General features: G+C 42.3%; 1 protein-coding gene across 1 annotated transcript in view; it reads left to right on the top strand.

Moving 5' to 3' along the window:
* Positions 1–19,116, top strand: part of UNC13B (unc-13 homolog B) — a 192,728-nt gene that overhangs the window by 128,363 nt on the left and 45,249 nt on the right. Inside the window, exons 16-24 of the mRNA XM_054398324.1 lie at positions 117–286; positions 1,185–1,300; positions 3,004–3,167; positions 5,791–5,941; positions 7,015–7,083; positions 10,246–10,335; positions 11,780–11,914; positions 12,680–12,813; positions 17,222–17,307. Coding sequence (XP_054254299.1) covers positions 117–286; positions 1,185–1,300; positions 3,004–3,167; positions 5,791–5,941; positions 7,015–7,083; positions 10,246–10,335; positions 11,780–11,914; positions 12,680–12,813; positions 17,222–17,307 — 1,115 coding nt within the window. The remainder of the gene's footprint in view (positions 1–116; positions 287–1,184; positions 1,301–3,003; positions 3,168–5,790; positions 5,942–7,014; positions 7,084–10,245; positions 10,336–11,779; positions 11,915–12,679; positions 12,814–17,221; positions 17,308–19,116) is intronic.

The following is a 19,116-nucleotide window of genomic DNA, read 5'->3' as shown; positions in this document are numbered from 1 at the left end:
GTGGTCATTCATCCCTCTGTTCTTGAACAACTGGGTCAAGAGGAACGTGAAGCAGCTGGCGTATAAATGTTGGCTACATTATGTGTTCTTTAAAATTATATTTGTCTTGTTTGTAGTGAGTGCCATAATTCTTCTGACCGGATCAAAGTGCGAGTATGGGATGAAGATGACGACATTAAATCTCGTGTCAAGCAGAGACTGAAGCGCGAGTCAGATGATTTCCTGGGGCAGACAATCATTGAAGTCCGCACACTGAGTGGAGAAATGGATGTGTGGTACAACCTCGGTGAGCAGGGCTTTGGGTTTGAACATGTCGCGTCTTAGGTTGGGAACGTTTGAGAGTGCTTGGGTTGAATCTCTGCAGTTTGCAAGAAAAAAGCTCATGTGATTTCAAGGAGCATGATGATGCTTTGGAGCAGCTGCGAGGCTTTGGTCCTAGTTAAAATGAAGAGGAGGGTAACTTGTCAGGAGTGTAATGAGTTTTCTCTGTCAAGCATTGAAAAGTACAAGGGGTGAATGCTTGCGTCAGGGTTAGATACCACCTCTTCTAGAGACACATTTCCTGTGCTGTGCCCTTTTTTTTTTGTGCCAGCACAAGCGTTTTATCAGTCTGTAAAACCTACAAGTGTACTGCACTGGGCTGGGAAGTTCTTGAGACCTTTCCCAGTAACAAAGGTAGAATGTTGTAGAAAGTACTGGCAACAAGTGAACAGACATTGCTGAATTGACAGGCATATTAATAATCCTAGGAAGTCCAAAATCTTCTTGATAGGGAGAACAAGCACGTCCCATGAGCTCAGGACTAAGGTGAAGTTAGGAACAAATTCCGCATTGGTCAGTCCTGCTCTCAGAAAAGGGATCTGTCTTTAATTCAGGTGACTGAATTCAAGACCCTGGAACACATTTGCTGTCAGGAAGGCTGTTTTATATCTAGAATATGTAATGACACGTGTAATCTAGTTCTGGCTAGATGTGTCGTATTGAGGGTGTATTATAGCAGTTGTTTTGCTGATGTCTACTTAGTATTCAGTGTTCAGAAAGGAAAAAAAAAAAGAAGTCAGAAAACTGTGATCACAAGCTCAGCCCCAGTTTCCAGCAGTTTCTTTTCCAGTGTTGTCACACCAAGATGGCTTCTGCTCTGAACATGAGCAATGTGTATAATTGCTGATGATTTTTCCTTCTAGAGAAGCGAACAGATAAGTCTGCAGTGTCTGGGGCTATTCGCCTGCAAATCAGTGTGGAGATCAAAGGCGAGGAGAAAGTGGCTCCATATCACATTCAGTACACTTGCCTTCACGAGGTAAGAAGTGGGTTCAGATCAGATATCACTATATTCCTTCTGTCTATTGAAGAAGCAATTTTCTGACCTTTCTTTCCTGGAAATGTTCCTGCTAGCCTTAGATGAGCTTTCTTCTCCCTGCTATGCAGGTTTGGCAGAAGCACACCCAATCATCAGACCCACATTTGTCAGGGAGGCAAAAAAGGCTTTAGGCTGTCTCCTCTGTGCTGGGGACTGGTTGCTTCAGTGTGTCCACTGTCACAGCCATGCTACAGTCAGGCAGAGATCAGGCACTGGTCCTTGGAGCCCCCCTCCCTCTCTACTTTTAACATGGAGAAATCTCTAAATTTCCTTTTCAGCATGTACTGTACCTATGTCTTCTTTAGAGAAGGCATGCTGCAATGCTTTATGAGTGAGTTCTGATCTGGAGAAGGCTTTGACTCTAGCTGTCAAGTGTACTGGGTCCTTGCCTTTCTCAGGATGGACTGAGCTGGGCAGGCAGAAGTTGAGAGAAATCTGAAGATGACTTGTGAGAAAGACCGAAGGGAAACCCCTGTCTCAGAGACATTCCTGTTGCCCAATCTATCTGTGGCACTCTTAAGTGCCTAAGGAAGAGTAATCAAAACTATTTCAACTGACATGCAGTGAGGTTTAAGCAAACTCAGGTGAGAAAAGGACAGGTATATCACAGAGAAGAATCTCCGGCAATGGGAACAGATTTATCCAGATGGTGGGCTAGAGGAGCACTGTGGTGTCTTCTGCCCTTACCAGTGAACAGACAGATGCAAAACTTAGGAAAACATCAGTAAGCATCTTTCAGCAGGCTGTATTGTGTCCTTCAATATGTACTTATTTTCTTTTAATTCAGTGGTGGCTCCTATTTGGTAAGCTGTTTCAATTTATTTTTTCCTTTCAAGCATGCATAACTACTTACTGCCCTTCTTTTTTATCAATTTGTCTCTATAAGCCTCACCTTCTTTCATTTGTGTATGATACAATGAAGATCACTTACAGCTAGAATAATTTAATCAGGAAAAAATAGCAGGGTAAAGCAGAATCCTCTGGCTCCTAATGACATCATTAGAATTTTGCATTCCTTACTACAGGAGTGAGCTGTATGAAAGGCTAATGAATCTGTTAGTGATGTGAATTTGAGGATTACCGAGAAACTTACTGAACTGAACATGCAGTTTCTGTACAGCAATGCTAGATGAAAGGCTTTGCAGTGTTAGAAAATGTGAAAGATTACACTGAATAATAATGTAAAACATCGTAGTTATTAGGGGTCATCTTAAGGATGTGCTTTTCAGGAAGAAAATAATCTGTCTGGATGCTTCTGCTGTATAATAATTACAAATCTGATATAGAGCTGTTATGTCAGCTAGTTTAAATAGCTTGTCCATGTGAAGGCAATTTCATTCTGAGGACAGAAACGTGTAGGTAGTCCGTGGTTTCACTGCATTGAAGCACTCAGCTGCATTATTTACAGTAGCTGTTGGGTAAAGTTGTAGATATGCATGCAAATAACTCAGCTAGCAGTGCTTAAGAAGGAAATAAGGTAAAAGCAGAAAAGTACCATGTGGATAGGGGGTAAAAAAAGAGGAAGGAGGGCAAAGAAATTTGTTAGTTTCACCTTCTCAGCAGTTCCAAACTCTTCAAGAAACTTACTTGCAGGCTTCAGCAGCCTCCCATACAGTGTCATTCCTCTTTTTTTTGTATTTCAGAACCTTTTTCACCATCTCACAGATGTACAAGGGAATGGGGTGGTGAAGATCCCTGATGCCAAAGGAGATGATGCCTGGAAGGTTTATTTTGATGAGACAGCTCAAGAGATCGTGGATGAATTTGCAATGCGTTACGGCATTGAATCTATATACCAGGCTATGACGTAAGATGTGTTTCATGTGGTCATTATTGCAGATAATCAGTGTAGCTGAGGTGGCTTAGTGTTTAGATGATGAGGTGTATTGGTAATGGAAGTCTTAGCAGTGACAGTTGGTCCTTATGGGCCTTACTGTGAGTGGGAAGAGACTGTCTATGAGTTACTGGTGTTACTATGAGTTACGGAAGTTAATGTGTGAGAAGTGCTGGAATTAAGCATCTGTATGATCAATTTGTCTGAGCACCTTTAGAACCAATTCTAAGGAATTACATGAGCTTTGGTACTGTAAATGACCTTATTTTGTTATTGATGACTGAGCAATTTTGTTTTAAGAGTTTGAAACCTCTGTTTGAGCACTCTTCTGTAAAAAGATATTGCCCAAGGATCCTGCTGAAGATTTCTGATGATGTGAGAAGGGATAAGGTTTTGTGAAATTGTTTGTTCTACATGTCTTTTGTGGCAATTGATACAGCCCTTTGAAGTCACTTAATTTCCCAGGTACTGCTGAAGGCATTTATAGGAAGTCTGAGTAATAGAGACACTTATTTGTCCTCTTTGGATCTAGGCTAATGCAATTCTTGATCTTCAAAGAGCCTTTTCCTTGTCACTGTATTTTTCACATGGATATAGGATTAGCTGTTTTTCCTCTTAAAGACTAGTAGTGCTATGTGTAGCTCATTTCTTACTTCAAGTGTAATATTAAATACTGCAGACAAAAGAACTTTTTTCATATTAGAAGCTGGAAGTTTTGGAGGTTTGGATGAGTTATAATCTATACTCATGTCAACTTGCAAGAACCTTGTCTACTTACTGATTTAAGGCAATGGAAATGCCTAAAATGGAAAAGAATTGGAAGGTACCTCTGGAGGTCTAGTACAGCTTGGTAGAAGGGCTAGTTTGAAGTTGGACCACACTGCTCAGGGCCTCTTTCAGTTTGTTGAAAATTTCCAAGGATGGAGGTCGCCACCTCTCTGGGCTCGTGTCCTCAGGCTGTGTTACACTGGGGAAGAACATCCTTGTTGAAATCCAGATTGGAAAATCCTGCTTTGAATTTCCCGAGCTGTAACTGCTGCATGCTCTGGTTAATCTTCTAGTCTTCTCTTCAAAAATTATTTTGGCCTGGTTCAGTCTTCTCATTAACCCTTCCCTCTCTGCTAAGCAGTCAGGACATCGATTAGTTCTCCACTGTTCATGCCTTCTGCTCTTCAAACTAAACAAAAGCCATTTTGTGCTTATATCTGTATTTACTAAGAGCCTGAATGACCAATTAGTACTCAGATACCATATAACAAGCAAGTTAACATTCAGACATCAGTATCATGTAGGTTGACTAGCACAGAAGCTAATGGCTGTGATGAGTCAGAGGGATGGCACACCTGAGAGGGATCCCTCAGAAGGCTGAAACACCACTCCGATAAAGAAAGGCTGTGAGAGAGTTGGGTCTGTTCAGCCTGGACAAGAGACGGCAATAAGGAGACCTTATTGCAGACTTCCAGTACTTAATGGGGGCCTGTCAGAAAGATAGGAACAGCCTTTTTACTAAGACCTGTTACAATAAGATGAAGAGTAGTGGCTTTAAACGAAAAGAGGGCAGATTCAGGCTAGATACGAGGGCAAAATATTTCATGATGAGGATAGCGAAAACATTGGCTGCCCAGGTTGCCCAGGGAGGTGGTAGAAGCCCCATATGTGGAAACCTTCAAGGTCAGGTTGGACAGGGCTCTGAACAACCTAGTTGAGTTGAAGATAGCTCACTTATTGCAGGGGGGGTTGGACTAGATGACCTCTAAAAGGTACCCTCCACCCAAACCATTCTATGATTTTGTGAGTCCCTTAGGGAGAAAGCTACATTTAGAAAATAGTTTCCAATTTTAGTTTGGGAGCTCAGTGAGAATTCTGCTTAAAAATGGCCCAACTTTCCTGTCTGTTGAAATGAACTTTACTTGCCATGTCCCATAATATTAGACCTCTTAAGCTCTGGTTTATTTTTTTTTCCCTTATGTTTAACAGATTTTCATAGATTGTTTAATCATTTCACAGGCCAAGTCACTTCTGGCATAATACTGAGAATTCCTGCAGGAGGGCTCCTTGTACTTCAATGAGATCAGTGAAATGGGAAAATGCAAATGATTATGTGTGCTTCCTGCAGGCAGGAAGGGTTAGCCCCAAGGAATCACATATCAGTGCAGCACAGAAATGCCAGTGTGTGAACTTGCTGCGTTTGAATGCTTTCCAATTGCTGCTGCCTCATGTCACCTCAAAACCTGTAACTGCCTGCAGTCACAGCAAATTATATAGATTTCCTTGGGTCAGGCTTGGTTTTAGGAGCTGGCATCAGGACCCGGGGTATCACTTAAGTCACAAATTGTAGGCAAGGAATAGCTGAGAAGCTATACTATGATTTGGAAAGGGCTGTAGTGAAGAGACTCCTCTATTTTTGAGCATGTATACTGTCCAGATGGCACATGCCCGAGAAAGCTCTGAGATGCTAGAGATTTACAGAAAGATAGGAAACACAACTTTCGTCTGCTCATGGTGCCAGCCAGAGTAAGGGGGTTGTTAAAGGGATAGAATCAACTTGTGCTGCACCAAAGAGACCAGAATGGCTTACAGAACTGTCCTTTCGCAGGCATTTTGCATGTCTCTCCTCTAAATACATGTGCCCAGGAGTGCCAGCTGTGATGAGCACCTTACTTGCCAATATCAATGCTTATTATGCGCACACCACTGCCTCCACAAATGTGTCTGCTTCGGACCGCTTTGCAGCCTCCAATTTCGGGGTATGTTTATGTTTTTGGTGATCTTACAATTGGACTTCTGTAATTTGCCTGCAGTACTCCTGCCTTTCAACAAGCCTTTCATGTTCTCTTTAGGCAGCATTAAATCTGTGAGGAGCTGCAAGCTGTGGAGCTTGCAAGACAAGGCAGGACAAAGGGCACAATTTTATTGTTGCCATTAGCACACATTTTAGATATTAATCAGTGTAATGCATTGTGATGTTTACTCGTTGTGCTCGCATTACACTGGAGCACAGATGGTATGGAATGAGCAAATAAACTCTGTGTGGTGATGCTGTTGATAAAATACACTGTATGAGGTGATTGTTTCAGAACTTTATTTTTTAAATCAGCAGCTGCTTTACGAAAAAAAAAACCTTGAACCCAAAACCAACCAAATGGCAACAAACCTCCCTCCCCAAAATAAAATGAAACAATCCCCCCTGCAAAAATCCAACCCAACCAACCAAAAAAAGTCTAATCTCCTAATGGTTAAAATATGTTTTGTATAACATGCAGTAGAGTTCAGTATGTGGGAAACGTGCTTGAAAAATCTTGTGCTTCCCATCAGACTGAGAATTTTTTGACTGAATGAGGAGCTGTTCACAATGCCAAATCAGAAGGCAGTGGAGACACCTGGCCTTGAGAAGATAGTCACGAGAGGCCTATAATACCTGTCACTGATCTAATATCTTGGAGCTGTGTCATAGCTCTGAGTTAGATCCTTTTCTGCCTGTTCCTTTAATCATTTCTGAATAAAGATGTTCTCTTAAGTATAAGTTTGGTGCAAATTGCAGACTAGAAATCAGAGGGGTTTTGTGCTACCTCTACTGAGGAGTGATAATACAGTATTTTTCTGACAATGTTAATGTTACACAGACTTTGAAAATAACTACAGTATAAGAGCAAATCCAAGAATTAAAAGAAATTATTCTTTGCACAGTACTGTGCATCCATATTGCTTCCTTCCAGTCTCCTGAGATCTGACACTAATTCCCTGATATCCTGCTGCTTACTCTGAGCGTTGATTGGACAGTGGTGATATGTGATGTTTATTGGTGTTTTCTGCTTTACAGAAAGAACGATTTGTGAAGCTTCTGGACCAGCTTCATAATTCACTTCGCATTGATCTCTCAATGTACAGGGTGAGTGACAATAAACAGAATCCTTTCAGGCACTCTGAAACGCACCATTTGGATTTTGTTTGCGTTTCTAACCTTTTGGGTAGTTTGTGTCTTATGAACTTACCATGACAAGACTGTTGCTTGAATAGAGTTTTTTGTTTTCCTTGTGGATAGAATTTAAACCATTTTTTTCTTCCATTATAACTTCCTCAAGAGCTCTGAAATAATTTGAGGATTGTGAACTATGCTGATCTCTCATACTCACTCAGAAATGCAAACTGGATTGAATTAATTAATTGGGTTATTCTTACCAGCCGCTTCAAGTATCATCTACAAAGGGAAAACAGTGTTGTTCTCCCCTTAGTAAATCAGACATCTTATAGAGGACCTGCAGCCACTTTGTTGCTTAGTTTAGATTTGGTAAACTCAAATCACTGTCCCTGGTTTCTGGATCTACAGGATATGCTCACAGGTTAAGACACCCCCAACTTCAGTCCCCTGGGAAGAGATGAGTTTCAGTGTTGACATTAGTCTGTCAGGCTTCCCCAAACCTCTAGTTTCTGTCTTTGTTGCTCCAGAGTCAGCATCGTCTTATTGTGAGACTCTGCTTTTTCTTTTTTTTAATTCCTTGCTTGATTAATTTGATTAGTGATTGATTCACTGAAAATTTTAAAATGGTGGCAAAATGTGAGCTTTGATTGTACTTATGTAGAAGTGTCATAGAACTGTAGAATGCTAGGAGTTGGAAAGGACCTCCAAAGGTTATCGAGTCCAATTCCCCTGCAAAACAGGACTGCTCAGGGCAGATCACACAGGAATGCGTCCAGACAGGTTTTGAAGCTCTCTAGAGAAGGAGACTCTACAACCTCTCTGGGCAGCCTATTCCTTATGCTCTGTTGCCTTCATCCTATCACTGGGTGTCACTGAAAAGAGACTGCCTGCATCCTCCTGACAGCCATCCATCAGATTATTTGTAGACATTTGTAAGGTGCCCTCTCAGCTTTTTCTTCTCCAGACTAAACAGCCCCAGGTATTTTAGTCTTTCCTTGTAAGATAGATGCTCCAGTGTCTTAATCATCCTTGTAGCCCTCCATTGAACTTCCTCCAGTAGTTCCCTGTCCAGCTGGGGAGCCCAGAACTGGACACAGTACTCCAGATATGGTCTAACTTTGGGCGGAATAGAGGGAGGAGGAGAACCTTCCTAGATCCTTTTCTTCTTAGTGCATTTATCTGCAACATAGTAAAACATACAGAGGAGGGAAACATGGGTGGATTAAGAAGAGAGGTGCGCTGGGAAGACACAGGAAGACAAAAGGAATGTTGTATAAAGACCTATTCTAAAACAGCATGTGGCAGTAGGAATAGGTGGTGGCGATGTCTTCTCTGTTTGCTTGGTCTTTAGTAAAAGCTGCTTTCCAGTGGCAAGTAAAGAGGTTTGGACAAACAGGTAAGATCTTATGTGAAGAACCAGAAAAGATTTGTGTAGTTTAAATAATTCAGTGTTATCTAATTGGCAGCATATTTAGAAAAATGGCTGAAGCAATTTGGGAACTTAAGTGATAATGTTAAGACTCCTGCAGGACAGGTTAATGCCTGGAAGAAAAAGGTGTTAGTTCCCACATTTCAAGGTAGGAGAAGGCAATTTACAACTTAAATTACCCAGACTATGCCTTCCCCTAAGTGAATCAAGATATTTGTAAGCACTGAAACCAATGAATATCCTGCAGTATGGATTTGTGGAAAAAAAAAAAGCAGCGTTAAACCAATGCCTGCTCCTTCCAGAGCAGGGTGGCAGGTGAGGAGAGAAGAGGTGGAGCCCTCAAAAAAAAGTAGCTCCAAGTCACCCTATGAGTAATTATTTTGAGAAGTGTTTTATGAACAATTGCAGTTATTCTCTGTGTCAGTTGTTCTTTTTGTTGATTGGTCACTAGCTGGCATTGGCATAGAGGAAGTTGAATTTCAGCAGAGATAAAGTTATCTTTTCCTGATTATTATTCCTAAGCACCACATCCATTCAGTCCCAAACATTCATCCAGTGGTTTGTATTTAAATTTTGACCCACAGGAGCCTTTGATTTTGGTAAAAACCCCTGCATGCCAGGGAGTCCCTGTTTAGACAAGTTTAAAATGCATTTACAAATGACTGTAAAGAGTATTAAATTACTTACAGTCATTAGCTGAACTGCAGCAATACTTGGCTGCCCTTAAGAGATAGCCAAGTATTTTTCCAAGTCCTTGCTAATGAATGAAAAGTTGCTCCACTCTGCTTTTTTTTACCTCTAGTAAATTTTGAATCTGCAAATATAAGGAGACTATCAAAGTGAAGATTGCCTTTGCTGCTTTACTTGTGGCAAAACCAATCACCCCAGCTTGAATGTAAGAACTGCTGAAAAGCATGTTAAAGGACTGTTAAAGGACACAGGAAGAAAGAGTGCTAATGTAGGAAAGAACATTGTGCCAGAGGCCAGAAATGCAACAGTCATTTGCAAGAGGCAAAGCTTGCTGCATTCAGCATATCAACACATCCATATTGTATCCAGAAGGGACAGTGAGACAGACAATTTCAGTGAAACCAGAGAGTGGAAGAGGAAGCTGTGACTATAGACAGCAGGGTGGTGGTCAGAGTTTGTAAAATAAATGCTTCAGAGTGAAGAAGGTGCTGGAAGGATACATGGTTATCTTGATAGATTGGATCTTACAGGAGCCTGAGTGGTTACGATGACTTCTTACAGGAAACAGTGCATATTTTCCCTTCTCAGTCCAGTTTATTTATCTGGAGAGGTAGCTAATTCAGCACACCTCTTGGTGTCTCTGAAGAAAAGCCAAAATCTAAGCAGTCCAAGCAGAAAGGAGAGAGCCCACACAAGCAACCTCAAGCAAGAGGCCAGGGCTGCTAGTGGTGAGGCTGTTGCTCCCTGCCTGCTCCTTCTGCAGCCAAGGAGAGACCTCCTGCCACTCAGTCTGCTGGCATCCACAAACTTTACATTCATATGATAAGCTATGTAATTAAGCAAACAGATATGCTCCTGCAGCAAAAGGCCTTATTTATTGAGCATTGTTTTGGCTGGTACAAGCTTCTCAAGCAGAAAATGTTTCCAAGACACTTTCCTTATTTAGCACATGCTTGAAGCCTTGCATGGATCTGAGTGTGCTTTCCAACAGGATGTCCCTTTTCTGTCAACAGAATAACTTCCCAGCCAGCAGCCGTGAACGGCTGCAGGACCTGAAGTCTACAGTGGATCTGCTGACCAGCATCACTTTTTTCAGGATGAAGGTACTGTTGTGGTTGGGGCTTGGGAATGGGGCCTCTGCAGTTTCTCCTGCAGGAGTTGGTTTCCCATTTTCAGAGCATTGTTTCATGTCACTGTGCTTTAGGCACTTAAGTTAAACTGGAGATCATCTCCTGACCATATAATAAACTCCCACGTTTTTACTTCATTGTATTTTGCTCCATGAACATGAAAGTTGATCCCCCCCCCCCTCTCCCCCCAGGGTTCCTCAGTCATAAATATAGCACAAAATTATATTAAAAGAAGAAAAAGGATAAAGAAAAAGAAAATTGTCTGGTTTAAGGAAGATAATTTACTTTTCTTATTAGGAAAAGCTTCCTAATACTATTAAGTTGTGTAGAAAATTTATCAGTCACTACAATTTTTTTCATCATCTTTTATTTAGTAAATATTGTAAAATTTATTTCTTGGAAGATAAGATACTGAAATGGGATAGTATCTCTCAGTGGATATCCAAGGAGTTGTTATGAATGCTAATATGCTAGTTCTGTAGTTACATTTTATTATTGTAACAATGTGTAATGAGATTATTTTTAATTCCTGGGTTTTGTTTCTTAACTTTATTAGAAATACTGTTGTAGATTACCACATGCCACTTAGTAATTTTCATCTTACCAAAACCAAAGCAAGTCTTTAATTTGAGCTATTTCAGGAAGTGCTTAAAATTTTATTCTTAAGCCCCCAGGGTGAATAGAGTTTTAGAATTTTATTTTAAAAGTGTTTATTCAGACAATATGATTACGTTGAAAGTTTGCTTTATAGAAATACTATAAAAAATTCAGAGATAGTGACAATATGAAAGCTGTCTCAGTTTACAGCTTTATTTTCAGAGTGACACCAGTGTATCTGTTTAAAGTAACCCTGCAGTGTTTCTCTAAAGCAATGCAACAATGAACTAATGGAAAGAGCTGTTGATGCAGGTGGAGAAGGCCTATCACTTTGACATGTCCCTGAGGATTCTGGTGTGCTTTAAAATTCAATAAAGCTTGTGATGAAAGATGTCCTTAAAGAAAGTTTTTGTATTTAAAGGCATGCAGGCATTTGATCTTGAGTAAGACTTTCCACATCAGATGTAATGTGCTTTGCTCGAAAGATGGCTTGCTGACTTCATAGCAAAATGTTATAAATTTTGCAGGAATTGTGTGTGCTTAGCTTGGATTATACATGTATCAAGCAGCATAGTTAGTTTGTTTTGAAGAATCTTCCTTGGCACTATGAAACCTTTTATGCTCCAAATGATCCTGTGGGAACAAAAGTGTACTGCTATTTTATGCTTGGGAAAAGCAACCCATTCATGGTTTCAGGTCACTAGTAGCACAAGTTGCTATCAGAAAAGCAGATCCATCAAGTCCTGCACAGTTATTTTGTTCTTTCCCTGCCTGATTTATGGGCAATGCTGTGATTCTCTCTTTGTTGTATCCTTGCCAGGTTCAAGAGCTGCAGAGTCCACCCCGAGCCAGCCAGGTGGTAAAGGACTGTGTAAAAGCTTGCCTCAATTCCACCTATGAGTACATTTTCAACAACTGTCATGAGCTGTACAGTCGCGAGTACCAGACAGATCCTGTGAGTAACTGATGAGCAGGCAGAAATCAGTGTTTCTGGTGGATGTCCCTAAATAGTAACAAGAACAATAATTGATGTAAAAAGGCAACACAAACAAGTTGCAACTTATCTTCTGAATGCACAAAACTTGTAATCAGTAAATGAGCACTAATTTGTAAGTGGAGGATGATAATTGTTTTACACAAACTAATTATGATTCATTTTGCCAGCCGTAGCTATTTCCTGAGCAGTTATTTGTGAAGTTACTGATACAGCTTTGACTGAGCAAAAGCCAATTAGGGCAAATATAAACTGCTCAAGAAAACTGTCTCTAGTGTAGGTGAACCTCAAGCAGTGAATTTTCATCTTGTTTTCTAGCACCAGTATTGTTGCACTGGTCTTAGGGAGTATCTTTAGGCACAAACTGTTTTTAAATCCATGAGAGCTCTGTTGGCCACTCTGGAGTAATGTACACACCATGTGTCAACATGGATATAGTCATCAACCCAGGCTGGATGGAGCAAATGATATCTCAGCAGGATATCCAGGAGCGTGGCCTGCTCTTGACATGGTAAATGGCATAACAAGGAATACTTGAATATGAGGCCAACATAGCTTAGCATGTTACAGTGTTTTGCACTAGACCACACAAGTTGCCAGCAGACGTTAATAATTGTAACTTCTTCAGAAGAAGGGGTCCACAGGTAATTAGTGTTTGGAGTTTATATGATGATCTATGTTTACCAGCTTTTTCTTACACTATTTTTCCAATTGCTTCCTTCCCAGAACAAAAATCAGGACCTTCCTCCTGAGGAACAGGGCCCCAGCATCAGGAACCTGGATTTCTGGCCCAAGCTCATCACCTTGATAGTTTCCATCATAGAAGAGGACAAGAATTCTTACACTCCTGTCCTGAATCAGTAAGAATCTTCCATGTCCTGTATGGTTAATGCTAGTCTCTGTGTGCTCTGCTTGATTGGTTAAACTGCTTTCTATCTCTTCTGCCACTTGTGTATTTATAGAAGTACTTATCTTGTCTGTCTGTCTGTCTTATCTGTCCCTTTCTATCTAAATAACTCTTTTTGATTGGGATGGAAGAGTTTCAAAAAGTTCAGTTACGATGGCGTTCGAGCACAAACACCCGAATTATTACAATCCTGAACTCAGGGAGGCACCTGAAAATGGGGTGAGAGTTCTTTTGGGTTTTTGGGATGTTGAGCAGTTCTGGGATGCACATTAATGTGCACAGTGGTGCCAAGGTGACAACACCTTACATTGTGATTTAGGAATGTGGTGTTCTGTGCAGCACTGGGAGATGGTGTTGGGTGGGGTTGGTACAGCATTGGAAAGGAGCCTGAAACCAGTCTGTTTCATCAGTGGATATTCCTCCAACAATCCGACTTCAGCAGGAGAGAGGGAGATATCTGACAAGGTGTTGTACACAAAGCTGGATTGTACCCTAGTAATCATTGTTTTAACGTAGCAGGGACAGCTGCTAGGTTAAATCAAAGAGAAAAGTTAAAAACAAATGTACTGGAAAGGGGAAAAAGACACAGGGGCATTGAGGTCATGCTCCTGGAGTTCACAGTATCACAGTATATCAGAGGTTGGAAGGGACCTGAAGAGATGATCAGGTCCAACCCCCCTGCCAGAGCAGGATCACTTAGGGTAGTCTGCACAGGAATGCATCCAGGTGGGTTTGGAAAGTCTCCAGAGAAGGAGACTCCACAACCCCCTGGGGAGCCTGTTCCAGTGCTCTCTCACACTCACTGTAAAGAAGTTTCTCCTTCTATGAAGGTGAAGTCTTCTATGTTCAAGTTCGAACCCATTGTTCCTTGTCTCATCACTGTGAACCACCCAAAAGAGCCTGGCCCCCTCCACTTGACACCCACCCCTCAGATATTTATACACATTGATCAGATCCCCTCTCAGTCTTCTCTTCTCCAGACTAAATAGCCCCAGGGATCTCAGTCTCTCTTCATAGGGGAGATGCTCAAGTCCCTTAATCATCCTCGTGGCTCTCCATTGGATTCTGTCCAGCAGGTCTCTGTCTCTCTTGAACTGGGGAGCCCAAAACTGGACACAGTATTCCAGGTGTGGTCTCACCAGGGCAGAGTAGAGAGGTAGAAGAACTTCCCTAGACCTGCTGGACACAGCTTTCTTGATACATTCCAGGATCCCATTGGCTCTCTTGGCCACAGGAGCACATTGTTGTTCCATGGAGAACTTGCTGTCCACCAGCACTCCAAGGTCTTTCTCTGTGGAGCTGCTTTCCAGCAGGACAGCCCCTAACCTGTCACATTGGATGGCTGCACAGCCTGACAGGTGTCAGCCAACCCCCCCCAGTTTTGTATCATCAGAGAACTTACTGAGGGTACTCTCAATGCCCTCATCCAGATTGGTGATAAAGATACTGAACACAACTGGACCCAGTACTGATCCCTGGGGGACACCACTTGCCACAGGCCTCCAGGTTGACTCTGTGCCATTAATGATGACCCTCTGAACTCTGTTGTGGAGGCAGTTTTCAATCCACCTCGCTGACCAACCATCTATGCCACATCTGAGCTTTTCTAGGAGGATGTTATGGGAGACAGTATCAAAAGCTTTACTGAAGTCAAGATATATGACATCCACTGCTCTTCCCTCATCTGCCCACTTGGTCATAACTTCATAGAAGGCTATCAGATTAGTTAGACAGGATCTCCCCTTAGTAAATCCATGTTGGCTACTCCTGATAACCTTCTTGTCTTCCATGTGGTTAGAGATGATCTCCAGGATGAGCTGCTCCATCATCTTTCCAGGGATGGAGGTGGGACTGCCTGGTCTGTAGTTGCCTGGCTCCTCCTTCTTGCCCTTTTTGAAGACTGGAGTGACATTTGCTTTCTCCCAGTCATCAGGCACCTCTCCTGTTCTCCAGGACTTTTCAAAGATGATGCAGAGCGGTTCATCAACAATATCAGCCAGCTCTCTCAGCACTCATGGATGCATCCCATCAGGGCCCATGGATTTGTTTGTCTTCAGATGCTATAAGACATCTCTAACCGTGTCCTGACTGAGCAGCGGAATGTCCACATCTCTCCAGTTCTGCTCCCTTGCTTCTAGAGACTGAGGTTCCTGAGGGCTGGTCTTAGGAGTGAACTCTGCCATCTCGGCATCATCAGTTACCATATCTCCCCTCTTATTCAGCAGTGGGCCCACCTTTTGCCTGCTCTTCCTTTTATCATTGATATACTTGAAAAAACTCTTCTTGTTCTCCTTCACCCCTCTGACAAGATTCAGTTCCAGGAGGGCCTTGGCTTTCCTTGTTGCATCTCTGCATTCTCTGGCTACATCTCTATAATCCTCCCAATTGAGCAGTCCTTTTTTCCACATATTGTAAACCTCCTTTTTGGTTTTGAGTTTTACCAAGAGTTCCTTGCTTATCCATGCAGGTCTTCTGCTTGCTACTTAACTTTTTTTTCAAGGGAATACTTTTCTCTTGAGCTTGGAGGAGGTAATGTTTGAACATCAACCAGGTCTTTTGGGGCCCCCTTCCTTCCAGAGCTATAGCCCATTGGATATTTCCAAGTAGAGTCTTGGAGAGGGGAAAGTTGGCCCTTTTAAAGTCCAGGGATGAAATTTTACTTTTCATCCTGCTTCTCTGTCTGTTGATATTAAACTCCAACATGTCATGGTCACTGCAACCAGGATTACCCACAACCTTGACATCTACAACCAGTCCTCCTTTGTTTTTTAATATCGGGTCCAGCATTGCACTTCTCCTTGTTGGTTCTTCAACTACTTGCAGGACATAGTTGTCATCAATGCACTGCAGGACCCTTTTGGACTGTTTGTGTTTGGCTGTGTGATCTTTCCAACTAATATCTGAGTGGTTGAAGTCACCCATGAACACCAGGGCACTTGATCTTGATGCTACTTCCAGCTGCCTGTAGAAGGCTTCATCAGTAGCTTCTTCCTGGTTCAGTGGTCTGTAGTAAACCCCCACAACTGTATGATCCATGTTTGTATGTCCCTTCACTCTTACCCATAAACTTTCAACGCTTTTATCGTCTCCCCCTGGGTTGAGCTCAACACATTCCAGTTGTTTATTCACACAGAAAGCAACTCCAACACCTCACCTTGTCAGCCTGTCCTTTCTGAAAAGGACATAGTCGTCCATAACCACATTCCAGTCATGGGAGCTGTCCCACCATGGCTCTGTAATTGCAACAGGATCATAACCCTGCGACTGCACCCAGATTTCCAGTTCATCCTGCTTATTCCCCTTGCTTCTTGTGTTGGTATACAGACACTTGAGACACTTAGCAGAGGAGTATCTGTTACCATTGTGGGTAACAGTGATAACCTGAGATAGCAGTGGAGCTGGTATCCTGTCTCACAATTGTCCCAGGAATGTGCTCAGTGAGGCTCGTTTTTCCCTCTTCCCCCTTTGAAATTAGTTTAAAGACCTACCAATCAGCTCTGCCAGTTCTTGCCCCAGGATTCTTTTTCCTCTCAGAGATAAGCACTTTTTTTTCTATAGTCAGCAGGCCTGGAGTCTTGTAGAGTAGGTTGTGATCAAAGAACCCAAAAACCTGCCATTGACACCAGTCCCATCAGTAGGCATAGCTAGTGGGGGGACAGAAGCAAATACTGCTTGTGCTCCTGACCCCTTAACCATTTGTCCCAGGGCTCTGATCTTCATTGATCCCAAACTTTTTAATGAAAATTCATTGTTGCCTTCTTGAAAACCAACAATGGGTAGTAGTCATTTGGGCAGATCAGGGTAGGAAGTTTTCTTACTACATCCTTGACCCTAGCCCCAGGTAGGCAGCAGACTTCCCTAAAGAGTGGATCAGGTCTGCATATAGGACCCTCAGTGCCCTTCAGAAGTGAGTCCCCAGTGACCAGCACGCAGCGTTTCTTCTTGACTGCAGATGTTTTGACAGTAGGTTTGCTCACCCCTAGCCTCTCTGGACAACGTAAACTGGATAAGCTTTCATAGCTGCTGCTAGGTGGTTCCACTTGGTGAACATTGGTTTTGGTGGAAACAGGTTCACTAAGAACAGCATATCTGTTATACAGGAACACCTGAGGGGGTTCAGTGGCTTTTGGGGTGCCACACCTGGTGGTTATTGTGTGCATGTCTTCTAGTCTTGACAACAGAGTCGTTTTCAGGTTATTCAATATGCCACAGAGTCTAGACCATGAGCTTCATGGGTCATTTATCTAGGAGGAAGGAAGCGTCTGTTATGTTGAACTTTTCAACTTGTATCTTAGCTCAGAGTTGAATGAAAAGCCCTTTGCTCTGATAAATGCTAAAGTCTTTCCGAAATGTCCCCTCAGGTTTCCTCAGGAGCTGGCTGTTGGGAAGATCAGTGCAGAGGTGATGTGGAGTCTTTTTGCCCAGGATATGAAGTATGCCATGGAAGGTAAGGGGGTTCCTTAATGCTGACAGTTGACTTGCTGATCTCTTGTTCTCCATCCATTTGGTGTGAATGAGGCTTAACCACTGTTTGCAGCAGGGATTTCTGGTGGTTTGTGGACAGCCACTTTATGGGTAACAATTAAGGCTGAGATCTACATGAACTCTTGACCTGTGCATCAGGCTATGTTGCAAGCTGTTTGAGATCAGAAGTTCACTTTGCCCTGAGGATACAAGGGCTTAGATTGTCATCAGCTTCATTATGCAATGTACAATGGTAAAAAGGGCTGGAGAAATAGGTGGGCTCTGTGTCATGCCGTGGGTGTAGTTCTCTGGATGTTAGTGTAGATGGTCTAAGCTGTTGGCAGAAATCTGCTCATATAACAAATCCTGTTTCAGACATCTTCATTTCAAAATAATCTTTGCGTAATTCCACCAGACTCCTAGTAAAGGAGAAATTCTGCTTTTCCTGAAGATGAGTTAGGAAAGCCCAGGAAATTCCCCAAAATGAATTTTTCTACTTCTGATTTTTCTCCTCTTCTTAAAAGGTTCAGAAAACATCCAGTTCCCACTGGCTCTGCAGCTGTGGTAGCAGTTGTTTCCCAGTATTTTGCAGGGTCAAGCTTTATGATCATCTATATCACTGTGATAAAACAGAAGTGTCAGTGCTGCCTGTGGTATGACAGCTGTACTGCTTTTAGTTACTTGAAATTATGCTTAAGGCATTTCTCCTCAGATTTATCTAAGCTTACTTGTAGGATTGGCAACCAATTAGATCCTCCTTCAGACTGATACAAAAAGATACCACTTCCAGTAAGAGAATTTCCTGCATTTTTTTCTGCAAGGACCAGACTCTGGGGTTGCTCGCTAAGTGAACAAAACTGACCCCATCTGTTTCTTCATGTCTCTCAATGCCCCAGCTCTAGGCTTGAATTCAGCAGGTCTGAATGAAATGTTCTCACTTCTGTGTTACAAACTTTTTCATACACTTGTGCCTTGCAGTGCCTTTGTTTTGCTGTAAAACCAGACTCTGGGAAGGAAGGTCGAGACCTAGTAACTATGTTCAACCCGGAGAAGAGAAGGCTCTAGGGAAACCTAATAGCAATTTTCCAATAGATGAAGGGGGCCTACAAGAAGAATGGAGAGAAACTGTTTACAAAGGCCTGTAGTGAGAGGACATGAGGCAATGGCTTCAAACTAGAGAAGAGTGGATTTAGATTGGATGTCAGGAACAAGTTCTTTACCATGAGGCTAGTGGAACACTGGAACAGGTTGCCTAGGGAGGTGGTTGTGGCCCCATCCCTTGAGATATTCAAGGTGAGGCTTGACAGGGCTCAGGGCAACCTGACCTAGTTGAGGATGCCCCTGCTGACTGCAGAGTGTGTTAGACTAGATGACCTTTGGAAATCCCTTCCAAGCCAGATCATTCTATGATTCTATGTTGCAAAATCTCTTATGGTGACTGTCACTACTTGCTTATACATTAGAGATAAGACAACTGTGATAACTTCATGTTCGCTTTCCTTAGAAACTGCTCCTGCAAAACTATTTTGGCTCTGCTTTCTATTTTGTCCTTATTTACCCATATGCTCACCCTCAGGAATTTACAGTGCAGTTTACTCTTCTACATGTTTCAAGTGCCATATCTTCCTGCTTTACCTACAGCCATGAGAGGTGGATCTCTCGAAGTCTAATTGCTGAACTTTGCTAAGATTCCCTTTCCCTCTTGTATTCAAAATGCAGCTGCAATAAGGTTATTGGTTGTGTGTGTGAATTTTACCCTCAAAGGAGGCATCATTTTATTTTTTTTCCCTCT

Source organism: Indicator indicator (genome assembly GCF_027791375.1).
Source record: "Indicator indicator isolate 239-I01 chromosome Z unlocalized genomic scaffold, UM_Iind_1.1 iindZ_random_scaffold_45, whole genome shotgun sequence".
In the NCBI taxonomy this organism is placed as follows: domain Eukaryota; kingdom Metazoa; phylum Chordata; class Aves; order Piciformes; family Indicatoridae; genus Indicator; species Indicator indicator.
Note: the sequence above shows the minus strand (reverse complement) of the source record. Positions and strands in the feature narration are given on the sequence as shown.